At 41.5% G+C, this 18,867-nt stretch overlaps 1 protein-coding gene across 4 annotated transcripts in view; it reads right to left on the bottom strand.

The window, feature by feature from the left end:
• Positions 1-18,867, bottom strand: part of LOC123371531 (cyclic nucleotide-binding domain-containing protein 2-like) — a 93,537-nt gene that overhangs the window by 54,269 nt on the left and 20,401 nt on the right. For all 4 annotated transcript variants that reach the window (XM_045019248.1, XM_045019247.1, XM_045019246.1 and 1 more), the window contains exons 2-4: positions 8,861-8,972; positions 7,910-7,984; positions 1,975-2,063 (exon numbers count right to left, since the gene is read on the bottom strand). In XM_045019248.1, the coding sequence (XP_044875183.1) occupies positions 1,975-2,063; positions 7,910-7,984; positions 8,861-8,972 (276 nt within the window). The remainder of the gene's footprint in view (positions 1-1,974; positions 2,064-7,909; positions 7,985-8,860; positions 8,973-18,867) is intronic.

Here is an 18,867-nt window from a genome sequence, read left to right as displayed (position 1 = left end):
AGAATTAAAATCCCAAAGATAAATGTTGACAACAAACAATGACTGCAATATGCAAAATGTAAACAGCAAGATACAGACATCAGAATATATCCTAGTAGACTGGAGGAAAATTATTCCATAATTAACATGACACACTGAAAAAAGTATAACTCTAATAACAGAATAACTTGATATTATGTCAGGAGGAGAACAAAGGTGTAGAACCTCAGCTGGTACGTACACTTAATCTGCACATGCTATTACCATGATTGCATAATTATCATGAGTGTGCAAGTACTGAAATGCCCGACTGGTCATTTGAGTGCACATTTCCTGCAACTGCATTCCTAGAGTCCATCAGTCATGCATGTAAATTAAACACAAAAATGGCATATGCTTTTGCACATAAACTGTGCAAACAGCATTCTACAAGTCTGATCCTTTAATGCCAAGATACTTATCAGCAAGGAACTCTGAGAAACCTTCAAGGAATTATATCAGAGTAGTTACAACACATGATTTAGCCTGTGTTGAGACCCATCCAATTTAAATATCAGGGGCAGGGCCGGCTCTACTGTTTTTGCTGCCCCAAGCAGCGCGCCGAATTGCCTCCGTGGATGGCGGGGGCAGTTCGTGTGCCGTTAGGGTGGCTTGCGCGTTTCCGCCACGGCGGCAGCAATTCGACAGCAGCTTCTGTCTTCAGCCGGAAGACAGAAGCTGTGCTGCCGCGGACAACTGAACATAGAAGCTGCCGCCAAATTGCCGCCGCAGTGGAAACACACAAGCCACCCTAAAGGCACACAGACTGCCCCTGCCATCCATGGTGGCAATTCGGCGCACTGCTTGGGGGCAAAAACACACAGACTGCCGCCCCTTGCAGACTGCCACCCCAAGCACCTGCTTGGGATGCTGATGCCTGGAGCCGGCCCTGATCAGGGGGCAGCCGTGTTAGTCTGTATCCCGCAAAAACAACAAGGAGTCCGGTGCACCTTAAAGACTAACAGATTTATTTGTTAGTCTTAACGGTGCTACCGGACTCCTTGTTGTTTTTATCCAATTTAAAGTTTTTCCCTTCAGAAATCTCACCATGTATTTATTTTGTAAAAAGGATCCTTCTAGTATTAGATATACAGCTTACTGGTACATTAATTTGAAATATATTACATGTTATATTTCACATATGATGGAAAACATCAACCATTAATTAATGTTTGATTTGTTTACGTTTCAGGATACAATAAGGATCAATCTGCAAAACAGAGATTGGAATTCCTAAAAGATGACACCATTATAGCATAAGATGGTTTTCTTGCACACCCATGGTAATTACCTGTCACTATAAAATGCTTAACTCTCTGTTCATGAAAAGTGCTATTTAAGTGCCAAGTACCAAACAGTAATGACTATCATATGTTACATACATGAAAGAAATCAAAAGGTCCTTCTTCTCCTGAACCACAGAATCCACTAAATAATTATCAATGCAGCTACTTTTTACTATCAACTACCTATCTGGTCAGACTGCCATCATCAAAGCTCAGACTCTAATTCAGTGGTTCTTAACCTATTTACCATTGTGGGCCCAATCCAATATTACCTGTATGGCCCTGAGGATGTCACACAGGCTGCAGCTGTGTGCTGATTGGGCCACAAGCAGCCCATGGGCCGCAGGTGGAGAACCACTGCCTAATGTATTCAGCTGTGAAGAGCTTCCATCCTAGTTCACTGGACAAAAACATAACTAAACTCAGAATCTGAGCTGAGGTCACCTACAACAAAATAACACAATGGAACAAAGCTACTCACCAGCCTACTTTGTCAAAACATTAGCTAATTGCACTAACGGAGACATGAAAACAGTCAGAAAGTCAGGAAAACCGAATTCTATTCCCAGCTGTAGCAGACTTTTTCTATGTGAAATCAGGTGAATCACTTCACCTGTTTTTGCCCTAATTTTCTCACCTGTCCAATATAGCATTCTTGTCTCTTACTTACTCTTGGTAGACTACAGCGTGGCAAAGTTGGAGCTGTGTTTTATTAGGTAAACACTGAAATGTTCTGTTCTTCTTCAGACATGTTTGTATCTTGAGGGGAAAAAAAGACAGCACACTTTAATTTAATAACAGGCTCAGATAACACACAAAAGAAATTGTAAACTACACTGTGGTCAGGACTGAGTTGAGCCCCTGCGTGTGTGCCCAGGCAGAGGAAGAGGGTGGAAGAATCTTCCATTTCCTTGGCCCTTGTGTTGGATCCAGGCACAAGAGCAGTGCTTGAGCTCTGTGCAAGACTAGTACTGCTGTTGGCTTCCATGGCCCTGCCCCACTTTCCACACCAGCCAGTACGGAGGAGTGGATGATTTCCCCTCTTTCCAGGTTGTAGAGTAGCCACACTTTCCTTGCCCTCACAACAACACCAAGAAGCACTGGGCCTACTTCAGGTACCAGGCCTCCCAAGGCTTCCACTAGAACAGCTGGCCTCCATCCCAGCTCCAGTTGAGGGCTTTGAGAGCCAAATTCCATACTCACTGAGGGCTCCAAGCACCACTACACTCAGTGGGAGACTTGAGCTGTGTGCATATATATTCGGGACCAAATTTGAGACTGAGAGGATACTGCTAACAGAAAATCATCTGAACCCCTTTAAAGAAGGATCTTGTTCATAAGGAACAAAGGAAAATGGTACTTTTTTTTGCATCATGCTTCTTCCTAATGCATTGGGCTTTCTCTATATTTTAAGATTTTCCCAGAATGTAATGGATTCTCTGTTGTGAATGTCATGATTTAGTAATTACATTATTGTATTACTATTACCATTTCCTTTCCTCACCCTGTCTGTTGTCTCAGAATGTGACTCTACTCTCGAGCTTGCCTGATGGACATGGGGCCAAGTTCTGCCCTTAGTTACTCTTTATTTACACCACTAGTACCTCCACAAAAGTCAACAGAGTTGCTCTGGATTTACACTGCTGTAGCTGAGAGCAGAGTTTGGCCCCGGGATGTTACTCCAGACTTAATCAAAGGGTGCCACATGCACGTATCTTAGTATAGAATTTGGCACTAAGAATGTTTGCTGCACATCAGAATCTCACTTTCAGCAGCGCAACCAGTTAATCTGTCTGTATTAGAATATTTTTCATCTATATCGCTTTTAACAAATTTGCTACTTTTTTTTTACATTCTGAGATCCAGCAAGTTATATTATGATAAATGAGATTTCTGGGATAGGACCATTTAATATACAAATTTGAAAGTTTCTAGCTAGATCAAGTCTGGAAGAGAACCATGTAAGGGTGGATTGCCTGCAGATCCCTGGAACAGGAATCCGAATTAAAAAGTTCCAGTACTCAAGCAGTTATAGTAGCTGGTAGTGAATCAGAGAGAAGCAGAAAAGCAGCAGTAGATAGACACTTCACAGCTGGATTTTGCTGTTAGCGGCATACTGGTAGGAGACCAAATTTAGGCTCAAGGGAGAAGGAAAGGTGAGCCAATACCTCTCATATCAGGAGGGTTAGAGGAGGCAACAAGCCTCTTGACTGATTGCTGCTAGGCAAACACCTGATGCTGCTGCAGCAGGATAATGCAAGTAAGAGGGGCACTATAGACTTGTCTCTCCTCTCAGTCTTTCAAGTCATGTCAGAGTGTGGGGAAGGAGGATAAGAGAACAGGCCATACTGATGCTCACCACACTGCCATTCTGCCTTGTGACAGTTTATGAAGTACCCCATTAGTAGAGAAATTCATTCCATTTGGTACCTTAAGGAGAAGACAGACTGCCAGCTTTGATACTGGTTTGATAGAAAAGAGTCAGCCCTCACAGGGGCCTTGAAGTGGGAAAATTGAGCAAGGACCAGTCTGTCCAGGATAGACTTGGCAGGGCAGGACTGGGCTGCCTGTGTAGGAGGAAGATCCTGGTGAGGTTGTTGCCATCAATAGGAAGTAGAACTGAAGGACAGACTCTTGCTGTCAGTGTAGGCAGATGGAGGAAAGGGTCTGTCTGAGAAGACTCAAAAAATAAGGGGGATGTTGAAATTTTGGTGGATCCAGGAGCTTAAATCCATCCCTAATGCCAAGTCTCATTCTAAAGCATCCCTAAGGCCAAACTACTGCTAAAATCCCACACAATGAACGGGAAGACACTATAGATCCATGGTCAATCAGTTAATGGGGTTTAAATCATTAGCAGATTTATCAAATTTAAAAAAAGTGTTTTATTTTTATTATACTGTGAGTAACAAGTGGCTGGCAATGACTCAGATCTGAAGTGTGTTATGTGAAAAGACTCCTAGCTTCTCAGTAACCTCCACACAACATATATAATGCAGTCTTTCAAAAGGGGAACAACTTTTGTCAATATCTGTCAGATGCTTTAGAATGAGCCTTCTGTTTACATAAAAGCTTTTTATATTGGAACAATTAAACAAAAATCTGATCTCTAAAAGGTCATAGTTAACAAAATGAAATGTAAGTTTCTTTATCTCTCACATACTAATGGACAATTACCCAATTTATTTAGGGATATTAAAATTTACAGTGCATAAAAATTTTATCCTTCCCTTCCCCAGACCCAGTTTCTAAGGTGAGGGGAAGGCTATGATCCTATACATGTTCTCTGAAGTCTGATCAAAGTCTAAACAACTACATTTTCAGAAAAGTATTTGGTCTAATGTGACTATTCATCACCCTAGTATCCAAACTGTTTTCACAGTTCTTTAACTAATTACTTTACCCTATATATTTGGTATATATGTGAAGATCCACTGCAAGATTTCAAAATTATTCATAATGCAGTCACCACTTTTCTCTTTATTGTTCATTGAGATATGTAGGTAAAAAAAACACACACTTTAGTCTTTATTTACCTTGGATAGTTCTGTGACTGGCAAGATCACACAAAATCAGTACAAACAGGAATATGGAACATTCCCTAAGGAGCAAATTCTACCCCCTTATTCATGGCAGTGAAGAGTTCCCTTGTGCAGAACTGGTGTGGTTCCATGTCCCAGTGCGCAAGCAGCACTTTGGGGAGGAGTGAAGGGGAATGCACACCATGCAGGGCAGTTGCCTCCCTTCCTGCACAATGTAGCACAGCACTTTAATTAGCACTGGTAAAATCTAATGGGCAGTGTTTTCACACACTGATGCCTATGGTGGGGTATCTAAATTCATATTATTAGATACCTAGCTTTAAGCATCCTAGTTTGAAAATGCAGGCCTGATGCTTTTTGGAGTTTGCATTAATGTGGTAGGTGTTAAGTATTTTTAAGAGATAATTCAACAAGTTAAACAGATGAGCTGACAATTTGTGTCAACTGATTGACATCATAGCAGCTAGAGGCTCTTGAGTCCATCAAAACTGCAGTCTCCTTGGATGCAGAGAACACTTTTAAAAGATGGTTTACCTTTTATATGCTTGCTAAACTGACTGCCAAATCCAAATTTATCTCTTACATTAAACTTCTTTGTACGAATCCCTCTTCCAGGGTTGTCACCCATGGCATTACTTTAGAACCATTTCCACTTCACAGGGGTGCAAGACAGGGGTTTTCCCCTTTCACCTTTGCTGTTTGACCTAGCCCTAGAACCTTTAGCCACTGCTATCTATACAAGTCAACATATACATGGCATCAGGATAGGTCAAAGAGAGCACAAGATTATGCTTTATGCTGATGATGATTTTGTTCTTGTATCTAAACCTGAAGATTTTGTTCCTAGCCTATTAAATTTTATTAATGCATTTGGATGCCTCTTGGGCTGTAAAAACAATTGGAAAAAAACTGGAAATTCTGGGTGTCAGTAAACAAGCTCATAAGGGAATCTATGATAATTGGAATATTAATCGGCAACCCAAATGGATGAAATATTTAGGGAAAATTATCCCCAATGAGATGGAGAATCTGGTCAAACTTAATGTAGAGCCTATTTTAGTTCAGGTAGTGAGAGTTTGGGACATATGGAGAACCCTTGCTCTTAGCCTTTCAGGCAAAATAATATCAAAATGAATGCAGCAAAGAGTCCTGTGGCACCTTATAGATTAACAGACGTTTTGGAGCATGAGCTTTCATGAGTGAATACCCACTTCGTCGGATGCATGTCAAAATGAATGCGTGTTTCCCTGAACATGGTGTATCCTGAAAGGTCTCCCAGTTTCTAATCCAGTGGGCAGGAGGACAAGACTGGCTTCAATTAAACTGCAACTCTCAACCAAATTGGGAGACTTCCAACTTGCAGAATTATCATACAGACTTAGCAGCAGCCAGGCAGCCCTGTCGCTCCAAAACATAACAGAGCAGACCACTCCCTGGGCTGCTGGTGGAACAGGAGTTGATCCATCACCTTCCATTGGCAGGAATGTTGAGTTCAGCTGACAGCCTACTACCATTTTGATTGTAAAATGTCCCCTACAATGTTGGCTACCAGACAAACATGGGCTAGTTTGGCTAGAAAATGTAAATTCCACCCCTTCTCTCTCTCATGGATGCTATACTTTGGGGGCAACCCAGTGCTGAAAATTATCAAGAAGCCATTAATGTGGAGAGAATGTATGGATAAGGGGACCGTTTGGGTCTCTTAATTGAGGATCAGTTTCTCCCATTCCAAGCACTCCAAAACCAATACAACCTACCTGGTGTAGCTGCCTGGCATTACCAGCAACTTAAGCATCTCTTGAAGGACATATTTGGTCCTGATGGGCTGGGAGCACCAGAGACTCTTGAATAGTTGTTGACATGGAGAGAGCTCCAGAGGTTTACCCAATTATCTGTAGCTTGTTATGACTTTGGGGTCCAAAAGACACTCCCTATTTTAGATTGCCTGTGCCAGGCCTGAAACAAAGATTGGCATAGATCCTTGAACCCTAGCCTGTGGGGAAGTGCCTTGCAAAAAATTAAACCTCTTCTACTGATCTACGATTAAGGCTGATCCTGCAGAAAATGCCTGGGCTTACCAAAATGGAGTGTTGCTGGAGATGTGGGGCTCCCGAAGCCATCTCGGGTCACATGTTTTGGGACTGTCCCAGGATACAGGCCTTTTGGCTAGAAGTAGGCAGAGTGATTAATATGATCCTGGATACTGCCTTAAAAATTACTTCCCAGAGCTGTGTTACATCCGATCACCTTGGAAATTCTGCAACTCACAGAAAGCTTGGATCTCTAGAGCAGCGCTTGTAGCCAAAAGGCTTAGATTGAAGAACAGATTGCCTCTATGGATAGGAGATTGGCACAGAGGCTTGGATGACCTGGCAGCTAAAAAGCGCATAACATTTTGGAGAAGAGGAACATCCAGCAAATTTGAAAAGATTTGGTCTGACATTTTAGAAATCTTTGATTCCTAGCAGATGGAAACTGAGATGTCGCTCTCCCTTCCCCACCACTCCTTTCCTTTCCCTCCCTTTACTTTTTTGTTCTTTTTCCTTCCCTCCCCTTATCTGAAAGCAATCACCCAACCTACTTTATTACTTTTGAAGTAGGAAGTGGATCTGATTATCTGAGTTTACCTTCATAAGCTTAATAGTATAGAATTTTTGCATAATCAAGTATACCCATATGGGTCAAGTTTCTCCATGGCACCCACATACACTACATTAGTAGTATGTCTACATTGTAGGCCTCTGATCTGCTATCCCTTAACACCACAAGAGAAATATCTGGATGGAGTTGCCTCAAGATCTTGAAACTGACATCGGACAGATTAGCCCTCAAATACTCAAGACTGAACAGATCAAGGTAGTAATCAGTTTCAGGTGAAGCAGTCTAAAAATTCAGTACAATCACTAATTTTGCATGCTGTGCTAGCAGTTTTCTTCTTTTTAAATTATATTTCCATAAGTTAAATGGTTATCTACAAAAATAAAATGACATAAGAAAATCATCACTGTGCCCTAGTATCACTGGAGTAATTATTTATCAAATAAAGTGCTATATTTTCCTTACCTGCCTGAGATCTTGCTGGCTTCTTTCTTTAGGGCAAATATACAACAGATGCTTCAGCTTTTCAAAATCTCCCCTCTACAACAAAAGTAAAAATGTAAACATTAATCCTGTTGACTGTATTCTACTTGTCCCTATGGACACTGAGTGTACTTTAAATAGAATAAAGGTTTCTACAGTAGTCATGGGTATCTGTTTGAGTTGTGTGTTTATTTTGGTTTTATTTTTGTTCAACAAATATAGTCTAACATTTCTGAGGCACTCACTCATTAATGAACATAATTCAAACATACTGTAAAACTCTTATAAGGAACTCATTTTATTTGAATGCATTGAAATATGCAAACAACAATTGTTCTGTGAAGAATTTGGCTGGGACTTTCAACCTACTTCATTGTGAGTTTGTGATAAGTATGTTCCACTCTGACCCCACTGAATGACTTGGGGTGGGGGTGGGGGCTGGGAGAAGTGTTTGAACATGTTGACAACCTTCTTTTCCTCCTCCCACCCCCACCATCCTTTTTAGGTAATCATAATAGATCTTAAAATACTTGTGATAAATATTTTCAGTTATCTTAAATGAGAAGTTTTAGTATACTCAGATAAGCTTTAAGATTATATAGGAATAAATAACTAATTTTAATTAGACAAAATATATACAGGAGAAAAGCCCAACAATCCCTCATTAGAACTAGCTTAATAATTGCATACAGTCTGATCCTTGCATACCCAGATGTCCTGCGGAAATTAATAGGAATTTTTGCCACAAAAAATGCATAGGCACCAAACCTGCAATCTGATCTGCACAGGCAGGTCCTTACACCTGTACAGAATCCAGTGAAGTCAATGAGGCTCTTCATGGACACTCAGGTCCATGGGCATATCTAAATGCAGGACTGGGACCACAGGTACCAATTATGGCAGAGTTATAACACAAATATCAAAAATACCAACAAGGTTAGTTGTAGAATAATTGTTGATGTTGAATAAGAGATCACTTCCAAGGTGTGTCTGCCTCTTCAGGTGAAATATTGCCCACTGTATTACTGGACTCTTTCCAACATATCTAGACAGAAAGCAGAGAATTAAAAAAGTTTTTCTTAAATAAATGAAAAAAATCATTTTAAGGCCTTAAACATTTATGCATCTGCTTAATTTTAAACATTCTGCTACTTTGATCGCACTATTCATTTGGTTAAAAGTAGCTTGATAGAGCCCTAAAAGATGAAGGAAATAAGAGCCCGTGTTTGCCATTACATGTACATTCCTAGAACATTTATAAACACCTACAATATCTACATGTATAACTTATGCCAACATGAATTTTCTGAGTTTTTTTCTAAAATATTTTTGTATTTAGCAGGTGTGGTGAGAGCTCCCCATCTTGTTGCAATATTCACCATATATGCTGGGTTGTTAGTCTAGCCAGAGCACTGAAATAATTTATTTTTTAATTATTATTACTTGGCTGTCATCCATTTGGATGATATTGCAAAAACTGAATAAAGGGCTGCATTAGCCCAAGTTAGGGGCATTCCTGAGATCAAAGCTGACAAATGTGGGGACAAGTATTTCCTGATGGACTTGATCATCATTATAAGTGATGTGTTTTACTTTGCAAGGAGATGATCTCGTGTTGTCTGAGGTTTTGCAAAAGCTATAAAGAGCTATGCTGGAATGAAAAACAGAGGTAGCTCTTCTAGCCAATTATCCTTAGGAAAAGGCAAATCTAAAGGTGACAAATGTAAACACTTCTGGATCTCTAGAGTAAAACTAGTAGAAAAATCAGATCTATATGCTTGAAGCTATACATGTAGCCTGATGAATCTGGCATCCAGCGTCAATCATTAACGTGTTTCAATGTTTTGTCTTCACACTGTGGCCTAGTAATAAAAAATGTATTGCCCATTCATTGCAATATACAATTGACATATTGCTAAATCACTTTACACAGATACTGAGAGAGTAGGAAAAGGAAGGTGACCTGTATCAGTGATTTCCCTCTGAAGTCACATTTAAATACCAACAAATTAACACAAGACAGTGCACGTGCATGTTTAACCAAGCTTTTTATGACCAGGCCACCTGACTTTCAGGATGTATTGTTTTGATGGAAATATTGTTCTCACTGTCTCAACTTCTGCAATGCTATGTTTCCCCCCAACCAATGTAATCAAAACAAGCCTGTGTGTGTGTACAAAAGGGCATTCCTGGATTCAATGCATATATGAGCAAATGGCCCAAGTGTACAGCCTTTCCAGCTCCACATTCTCTAATGGCTTGAAGAGCAGGAACAAAGAAAAAAAAACATATTCATGGGCAAAGTCACAGTTATTGCTAAACATCAACAACAGGCAGCACTAGTGAAGGATTAGAATAATTCCACTCTATATGATCAGATCTAGATTTTAAACCAGATGGAAGGGCACTGTCCACAATATTATTTAGATCTTAGTATTTTGAATTTAAAATAAATTATGTGGTCTCACATTCCCAGATTAGAGACAGAAATGACATTTTAATTTATATTAAAACTCAACCTATAAAATTAAGTGAGAGTCGGATGCACTAAAACCCAAGAGAATGAAAATTAGAAACCCTGGCACAATCATCCAAACTAGAACAAGCAGAATGCAGAGAAATGTTCCTTGACCACCCTAGGCAGCAACAGTACTTCATTTTAATTTTCTTGAGAGAAAAGGCTCACAGCTCCAATAACCAAATTTGAAGTTTTAGCTGCCACTGAACAAATAACCATTGTTATTTTTATTTCTGTGTATTACCATAGTGCCTGGGAGCCTTAATAAAAGGACCAGGAACCCATTGTGCTAGGCACTGTATAAACAAAGAACAAAAAGACACTAAAGAGCTTACAGGCTAAGTATAAGACAAGCAATAACAGACTGATGCAGACAAACAAGAGGAGGGAGTACAAGGAAACATTGAGACAATATTGGTCTGCACGACAGGCAGTGATCTCAGCTTACCAGCTGCCCATTAATTTCTTTGAATGCAGGGTTGTTGTAGTGAAGTTGGTGGCAGGATATCAGAGAGACAAGGTTGGTGAGATAATGTTTTATGGCACCAACTTTTGGTGGTGAAAGAGACAAGGTTTCAAGCTTACACAGGACTTTTCTTCAGGTCTTCTTTAGACCTGAAGAGCTCTGTGTAAGCTCAAAAGCCTGTGAGGCGCTGGCAGAGGGTGTCAGAGGGCAAAACCCTGGCACAAGCAGGGGCAGAGGGGGTAGCAGTTACCCCAGTGGCACTGAGACAGCGGCAGCTCTAGGCACCAGCGCTCCAAGCGGCAATTCGCAGGCAAGCCGCCGAATCTGCAGGACCAGGAACCTCCCGCAGGCAAGCCGCTGAAGGCAGCCTGACTGCCGTGCTTGAGGCAGCAAAAAAGCTAGAGCCGCCCCTGCACTGCAAAATAGTTTGGGGGAGGGGGGGCAGAGGCTTTTTTATTTGAGCAAAGTGGCTTTTTTGTATGGTCACACGAACTGAGCATGCTCAGTAACATCTGCTGAAGCCACTGTCCTTCAGCCTGCCTTTATTAGCCGTAAAAATCTGCTGACCACTTTTTAGAGAGGTTAAAAAGTGGCAAAGGGGGCGAATTGGAGCAGGGGGGTGGCCAAGGTCTGAGCAGGAGGTGGAAATTGTCTGGTCAGGGGGGTCAAGCAGCTGGAGGCAGCATTAGGAATGGGGCTAAAGGGCAAAATCAGGGCTGGGGGGGAGGAGCAGGAGTTAAGCTCGGGGTGAGGTGCTGGCAGAGGGTGACAGAGGGCAAAACCCGGCACAGGCGGGACACAGTGGGTAACAGTTACCCCAGTGGGATTGAGACACTCGTGTTTGCAAAAATGGTGGGGGGCAAAGCAGCTTTTTTTTATTTCCCCTCTCACAGACTGCACCTCTCAGCATCGGCTTCCCAGGGTTGGGTTCTTAAAGGCACATGCACAGGCACAGGGCTGGGTGCTTAAAGGCACAGGCATCTCAATGCCTAGTCAATGCAATTCCTCTTTGTCTGATCTAACCTACTGAGGCTATGTCTACACTACAAAATTCAAAGTGCTGCCGCAGATGCCAGTGCTCCTGGTAATCCACCTCAACGAGGGGATTAGCTCCAAGCACTGAGAGCCGAGCCTGTCCACACTAGCGCTTTGAAGTGCTCAAACTTGCTGCACTCCGGGGGGTGATTTTTCACATCCCTGAGCCAGCAAGTTAGAGCGCTTTAACTTGCCAGTGTAGATAATCCCTGAGACTTAATTCAGTGAAACATTTTACACAGATCCCCTCAGAAACAGAGAATCCCTTATCGCTGTATCTGATTGCATAGAGTCTCCTAGCAGTTTCCCAAGTTGTCGTATCTGTTACTGGGATTCCCTGAATTCCCTGAATTTTTAAATTTAATTTTTTCTTCTCATTTTAGAGCTGACTGAATTTCTGGCCTAGTGTCAATGGAGATTGCATTTTTCAACTGTTATTTTGCCTCTCAGTCAAGCCCTTAGTGTTTTTCTGCATGCCGTTGTGTACAACTCAATTCTCCAATACTCAGTAAAGGCAGGACACTGTCTCCTATGATGTCTTTCCCCCTGGAAAAAAGTCTGTTGTAATTTTTGCAGAAAATTAGAACTGCCATCGTGGGTCAGACCAATAGTCTGCCTAACCTAGTATCCTGTCTCGTGACAGTGGCCAATGGCAGGTGCTTCTAAGGGAATGATCAGACCAGGCAATGACTGAGGGCTTGGCTACACTGGAGAGTCACAGCGCTGGTGATGGCTTTACAGCACTGTAACTTACTCCCCATCCACACTGGCAAGGCACATACAGCGCTGTATCTCCCTGGCTACTGCGCTGGTTGTACTCCACCTCGACAAGAGGAATAAAGAGAACAGCGCTGGTGCTGCAGCGCTGGAGTGCCAGTGTAAACAGTGATTAATCTTACTACGCTGTAACTGACCTCCGGAATTTTCCCATAATGCTTTTAAGAAAAGATAACACTCTTTGTTTTGTTGTGATGCCTCTCTGTTTTGTTGTGAACTTGGGGCTCCCGGAGCTGCTTATCTAAAAAACAAACACAGCTACTGTTTGCTCGAGCAGAGGCAGGCAGGGAATGTCCACAGCTAGTGTTTGCTTGAGGAGAGAAGCAGCACAGCATGTGGGGGCGGGGGGGGGTGTCTGTTTCGGAGCAGCTGCTTATCTGGTCTGTGAGGAAAAAAAACAAAGAAGGCTATTTGCATTTAGTGAATGAGAGAGGGGTGGAGGAAGGGGTCAGAACTTGCAAGGCAGGGAGCTGACACAGTGTCAGCTCCAAAAATCCACTCTCTCTCTCTCCCCCACGCTCCCTGTCACACTCCACCCCACCCCCCTCTTTTGAAAAGCATGTTGCAGCCACTTGAATGCTGGGATAGCTGCCCATAATGCACCACTCCCAATACCGCTGCAAATGCTGCAAATGTGGCCACAATGCAGCGCTGGTAGCTGTCAGTGTGGCCACACTGCAGCGCTTTCCCTACACAGCTGTACGAAGACAGCTGTAACTCCCAGCGCTGTACAGCTGGAAGTGTAGCCAAACCCTCAGTGAACCATCCCATTGTCCACTCCCAGCATCTGGCAGTCAAGGGACAGTTTAGGGACATGCAGAGCATGGGCCTGCATCCCTGATTAGCTTGGCTAATAGCCAATGTACTTATCCTGAGGGACTGATCTAATTCTTTGTTCAACCCATTCATAGTTTTGCCTTTCAAAATGTAATGAACACACATCTACAACCCCAAGATACCTTTACAACCACAAGAATTCTAAAATCATGAGTTATACACCCTCGAGTCAAGACATTTTAATAAATAAATGATATTTTTTATGACCCTCTTTGTTCCTGAGCCTGTAGGGTGCAGTAAGGCCAGTTCCAATGCCTTGAGCCTGAACACCTTAAAGAATCTTAGTCTACTCTCATACTTTCCTGTTACTTCTCCCAAACATTTCTTATACCTAAGGCCATATCTACACTTTAAGTGTGGGTTAACTCAAGTTATGTCAGCACAGAGTCACTACGGTTACTATGTCAAGTATCAGGGGGTAGCCGTGTTAGTCTATATCCACAAAAACAACAAGGAGTCTGGTGGCACCTTATCTGTTAGTCTTTAAGGTGCCACCGGATTCCTTGTTGGTTTTACGATTACTATGTCACTTGTGTGCATGCATCCTGGACTCCTTGTCTCAGCAGTTAGGGTACTCACCAGAAGCACTTGTATAGATTCAGAGTGAGGTGCACCAAGAAGATATTCTACTGTATTTTGGGAAGCTTTGGTTTGGCAGCGTATGCTGGGTACCAAACAGGTCAGACAGGGGTGGTTGTGGCCATGGGATCCAACTTCTTATAATGCATTGTTAACTATCCACTAATTTTATATGTATCCCATACATAAACGTCTACATAATGTTTGCACCTTTTTTTTCTAAACCCACAAACCTGCCTGGCCCACCTCACTGTCTGCCATCTCACACAGAATCGTGGAGCTTGCGTGGCTCTGCACTATTGTCATGAGCGTTTGCACCCAAAGGTGCATGCTCCTTTACTATTTGCAGATCAGCAAACATACATGTGGGGTGTGACATTATACTCTACATCCTTTATGAAAATATGCGTATGATCTGGATATGGCATAGCTAATATATACTTTATGCAAGATGGCTGATGTGGGGTATCATTTCAAAACTTAAGACCTATTGACTGTGTTTATCCAGCCTGTATGCATGTAATGTTTGTATCTGAGACTAGAAATATTGACCATGTCTCTTTATTTCAAATGTGCTCTATTGGATGAGGCCAGATAATGTTAGTGGCTTATTGAAGGAATGCACAAAGACATAAAGATTACCCCAGGAACTGTGTGCAATAGGAACCTCTGAACAATAGTGCTATACAATGGGGACTACTTGACCAAGATCAAATACACCTCTACCCCAATATAACGCTGTCCTCGGGAGCCAAAAAATCTTACCGCGTTATAGGTGAAACCGCTGGCAGAGTGCGCAGCCTTCCCCCACCCCCACCCCCACCCCCGAGCACTGCTTTACATGTTATAGCACAAGAGCTATCCAGAAATTGGGGGGGGGAGAAAGAAAAGGTGGACAATGACAGCCTACAAGAACAACTGGAAACACCTGAGGTACAAATACTGAACGTCCCACCAATCTGGATGATGGGAAGACAGACACTTCAGCTCAGCTCAGCAAACTGAGAATGAGAAGGGTCTGACATTATCAACCACTGAAGAATAATCCAGGTGTGTATAATATATCTTGTGTCCTCATTATGCAGACATAGGCCTTTTTCTCACTACTAGTAAAACTAATAAAAATACCACAAGACAAGTTAAATTTTAACAGTGAAGACGAGGCTAAAGAAAATGTCTCAAAAATTAAATGAGAGTGCAATGAGATGACATGTGAGTACCACAGTTCTGAGTGTAATTTTTGTGGTGATACTGCTTTGCTCCATATGTGTGTGTAACAGTGACAGAAGTGTAAGTCTGTATAAAGCACTTTATAAAATGGTAGATTTTCTGCCTATGATCTTGCTTTCCAAAGGAATTAAGTATTTCACATACTGTTTATAATGTTTTTCATTACTCTCAATGTTTTGTGTGATTCAATTTTTTTTATTAATAGACTGTATGACCTACTATGCAGTGGAAAGGGACTAATAAAGATTTCTTTTTAAATGTTCAGACTTTCATTAAGGGTTTTTCATGCAATAGCCATGAAATCCCACTTGCAAAATGTTTTTTAAACAGTCCTGAAAATATAGGAATGTGGGGTTGGTTCTCTCTTCTCCAAAAATGTGTTTGGTTAATCAAGTGTTTGTCTAAAGGGTATTTTGAGGATGGTGACTAAGCATCTTGTCATATAGCGAAAGTGCCACTTCAGATTTCTTGAGTAATAAACATGTACACAAAGCTGTGACACTGGCCCTAAACCATGGTGGATTTGATTTAAATCAAATTGAGTCAGGAAGACTCGATTTAATCATGGTTTTCTAGATAAAAGTGCATTCTTGTTGGTTGTTATAGCCTTAATACATATTCTTCACAATTCAGAGTTAGACATAAGTTTAATTTCTAGAAGGTACACATTATACATTTTTAAACAGTGATTTATTTAGAAAACTTTTAAGAGTAGGTGTACAGCTATATCAGAAAATGAATGTGTGACATTCTATACCTTGCGGGAGTGTACCCCATATTCCTCATTTTCATTTAATTGTGATCTTACATACAAAGCATGCCATGTAAGGAATCTGGGGAGAGGGTTCAGGTGAGGGTTACACACCAAACCTGTCCAAGGGAAAGTTTATGGCATATGGTTTTTTTCCTTTCAGCTTAACCTAGAGATGTGCAAAAAATTAGGAATACAACGTAGCTTCACCAACCCATACCATTCACAAACCAATGAACTAGCCGAAAACACAAACAAATCCATCAAAAGGTAATTTTAGGGCAGGGAAAATTACAGTATTAATAGAAAGGAGAATGCACTATGACAGAAGCTACAAATTGCTTCAAATGTTTAGTACATTGAAACTCAACTTGTCTTTTATTTCAAGTAAAAGGAATTATCCCACTGCACTAGGATGGCCTCTTTACGCCTTTTCAATTGCATACAATTTCTCTCAGTAAAGGCAGTCCTTTCCTCCTACCCCACAAATAATCCATCACCATTTTTTACAGAGCATTGCGCAAGTTGGTTGATGACAGTGCGACTAATTGGGATAGCAACAAAGAATCCTGTGGCACCTTATAGACTAACAGACGTTTTGCAGCATGAGCTTTCGTGGGTGAATACCCACTTCTTCAGATGCAAGTCACGAAAGATTCACCCACGAAAGCTCATGCTGCAAAACGTCTGTTAGTCTATAAGGTGCCACAGGATTCTTTGTTGCTTTTACAGATCCAGACTAACACGGCTACCCCTCTGATACTAATTGGGATGAATTTCTTGGTGACATTGTATTTTCTTTGAGAATAAAACCAAACATGACAACTAAATTGTCACCCTATCGACTACTGTATGGCTTTGAGGCAAGATTCCCAGACCAAGTCTCAGACAACTAGACGGTAAGTGTCCTTCAGCTTTCAGGTGCATATGTTATTCTGCGATTGTTCTTTTTATAAACACAACTCCTCCATTTGTTTCCAAAGCCAACAGATTTTGAGGAACTTGATGAAGAATACTACAAAGAGTACATCATGAAAATTGAAGCTAGATGTGATGCTGAAACTAAACTGGCTATTAGTAATATTACAAAAGCACAAGAAAAGCAACAAATACAGTATGCCAAAACTAAGACTCATAAACATGGGGAAATAACATTCAAGGTTGGTGACACTGTCTTGTTACTGAATACGAGAAGGAAAACAAGAAAGGGAGGGCAGCTACAACCTACCTACGTGGGACCATAAAAAACTGCCGCTATAGAGGGCAAAAGAGTTAAATTAGAAAACAAGTTAGGGAAAAGTTTAGCAAAGTTGTACAGCATCTCCCAACTAAAAGTATTTAAAGAGCTTCCAAAATTAGGTGAGGAAAACATATCACAGAGAAACATGGAAAAGGAAACTGCTGTGGATGACACTGAAAACCTCAGAGGTAGGAGAAATGGGAGGCAATGTATCTAACAAGCCTCACAACAGCCAAGTGGAGGTCACACACATGGAAAAGGAGGAATGTGTAGTGTCAAGAGTTTCAAGCAGTTATCCAGGTGATTTTGATGACATGGTTATGGAGGATGATGAAAACAGAGAGTGGTTTCTCAAAGGTGTTGCTTACCACACACAGTTGTTTTTAAAAGAATTTGTTGACACACTTCCATTTATCAAGCATGTCAATAGTTTCTATGTAGGAATGTTTGTTTGCAAAAATCATTTCTCTATCTCTTTTGTACACTACACCACAAGAGAGGTGGGAGGCACAACAACTTCTATCTAACAACTTCTATCTGGTGATAGATCCAGAGGGGTGAAAAGATCTGCTGCTGAAATCAGAATTGTAGCTGGCCTATTTACTCTTGAGTTAACAGGGCAGGAAAAAGTTGAGGGGACAAACTGGAGGCACACAAGGTGATGTAACTTGCCAAAGGTTACACAGCAAGTCAGTGGAAATCTTGGCTCTCATTTCCCTGTACTTTTCTTCAGAATCCTGAATTATAAAATTTCTGGATTTCCCTGGTAAATTCTCAAAAGGCCTTATCAGTGTAATATCTCTGGTATATTCCCCTGCTATATTTCCAGCAGCAGAAGCTATTATCTGGCAGGTTCATCAACTGAAACTCTCATCTTTCCAAATGTCATCTTGTGTGTATTTTGTTTTGTGCTGAGTGAGAGAAGCCAGATGAAGGTAGGGAGTATGATTGGGCTGGGCATGTGCAGAGTTTAGCAGAAAGCTCTTCTAACAAGAGAGATCTGTGTGATACTTGTTTACATCACATTCTGTTAGCTGCAATTAGGGTGGCCAGACAGCAAATGTGAAAAATCAGGACAGAGGTGGGGGGGTAATAGGAGCCTATATAAGAAAAAGACCCAAAAATTGGGACTGTCCCTATAAAATTGGAACATCTGGTCACCCTCACTGCAGTATTCAGCATTAGTTTCTTTTGCTCTTAATGAAAATAGCAGGGTAGGTTTGTTTATTGTGCTAGGCCAGGGGTTTTCAAACTATGCATTGAGGCTTGTAAGGGAAAGCCACTAGCTGGTCACGAGACACCGTTTACCTGAGAGTCCACAAGTATGGCCCTTCGCAGCTCTCAGGAACTGCTAATGGTAAGAATTCACTATCTCTCTGCTACAGGTTGCAAATTGCTACAGATAGCAGTCTCACATATGGGTGAAATTGCTATCTGTAGGAATTAGCTTCATCAGATTGCAGTGTTACAGGTAGCACATCCCTACAGACTGCAGTTTCTTACACGT

Source organism: Mauremys mutica, chromosome 5 (genome assembly GCF_020497125.1).
Source record: "Mauremys mutica isolate MM-2020 ecotype Southern chromosome 5, ASM2049712v1, whole genome shotgun sequence".
In the NCBI taxonomy this organism is placed as follows: Eukaryota; Metazoa; Chordata; order Testudines; family Geoemydidae; genus Mauremys; species Mauremys mutica.
The sequence above is the reverse complement of the archived record's forward strand: the minus strand, read 5'-3'. Positions and strand labels throughout refer to the sequence as shown.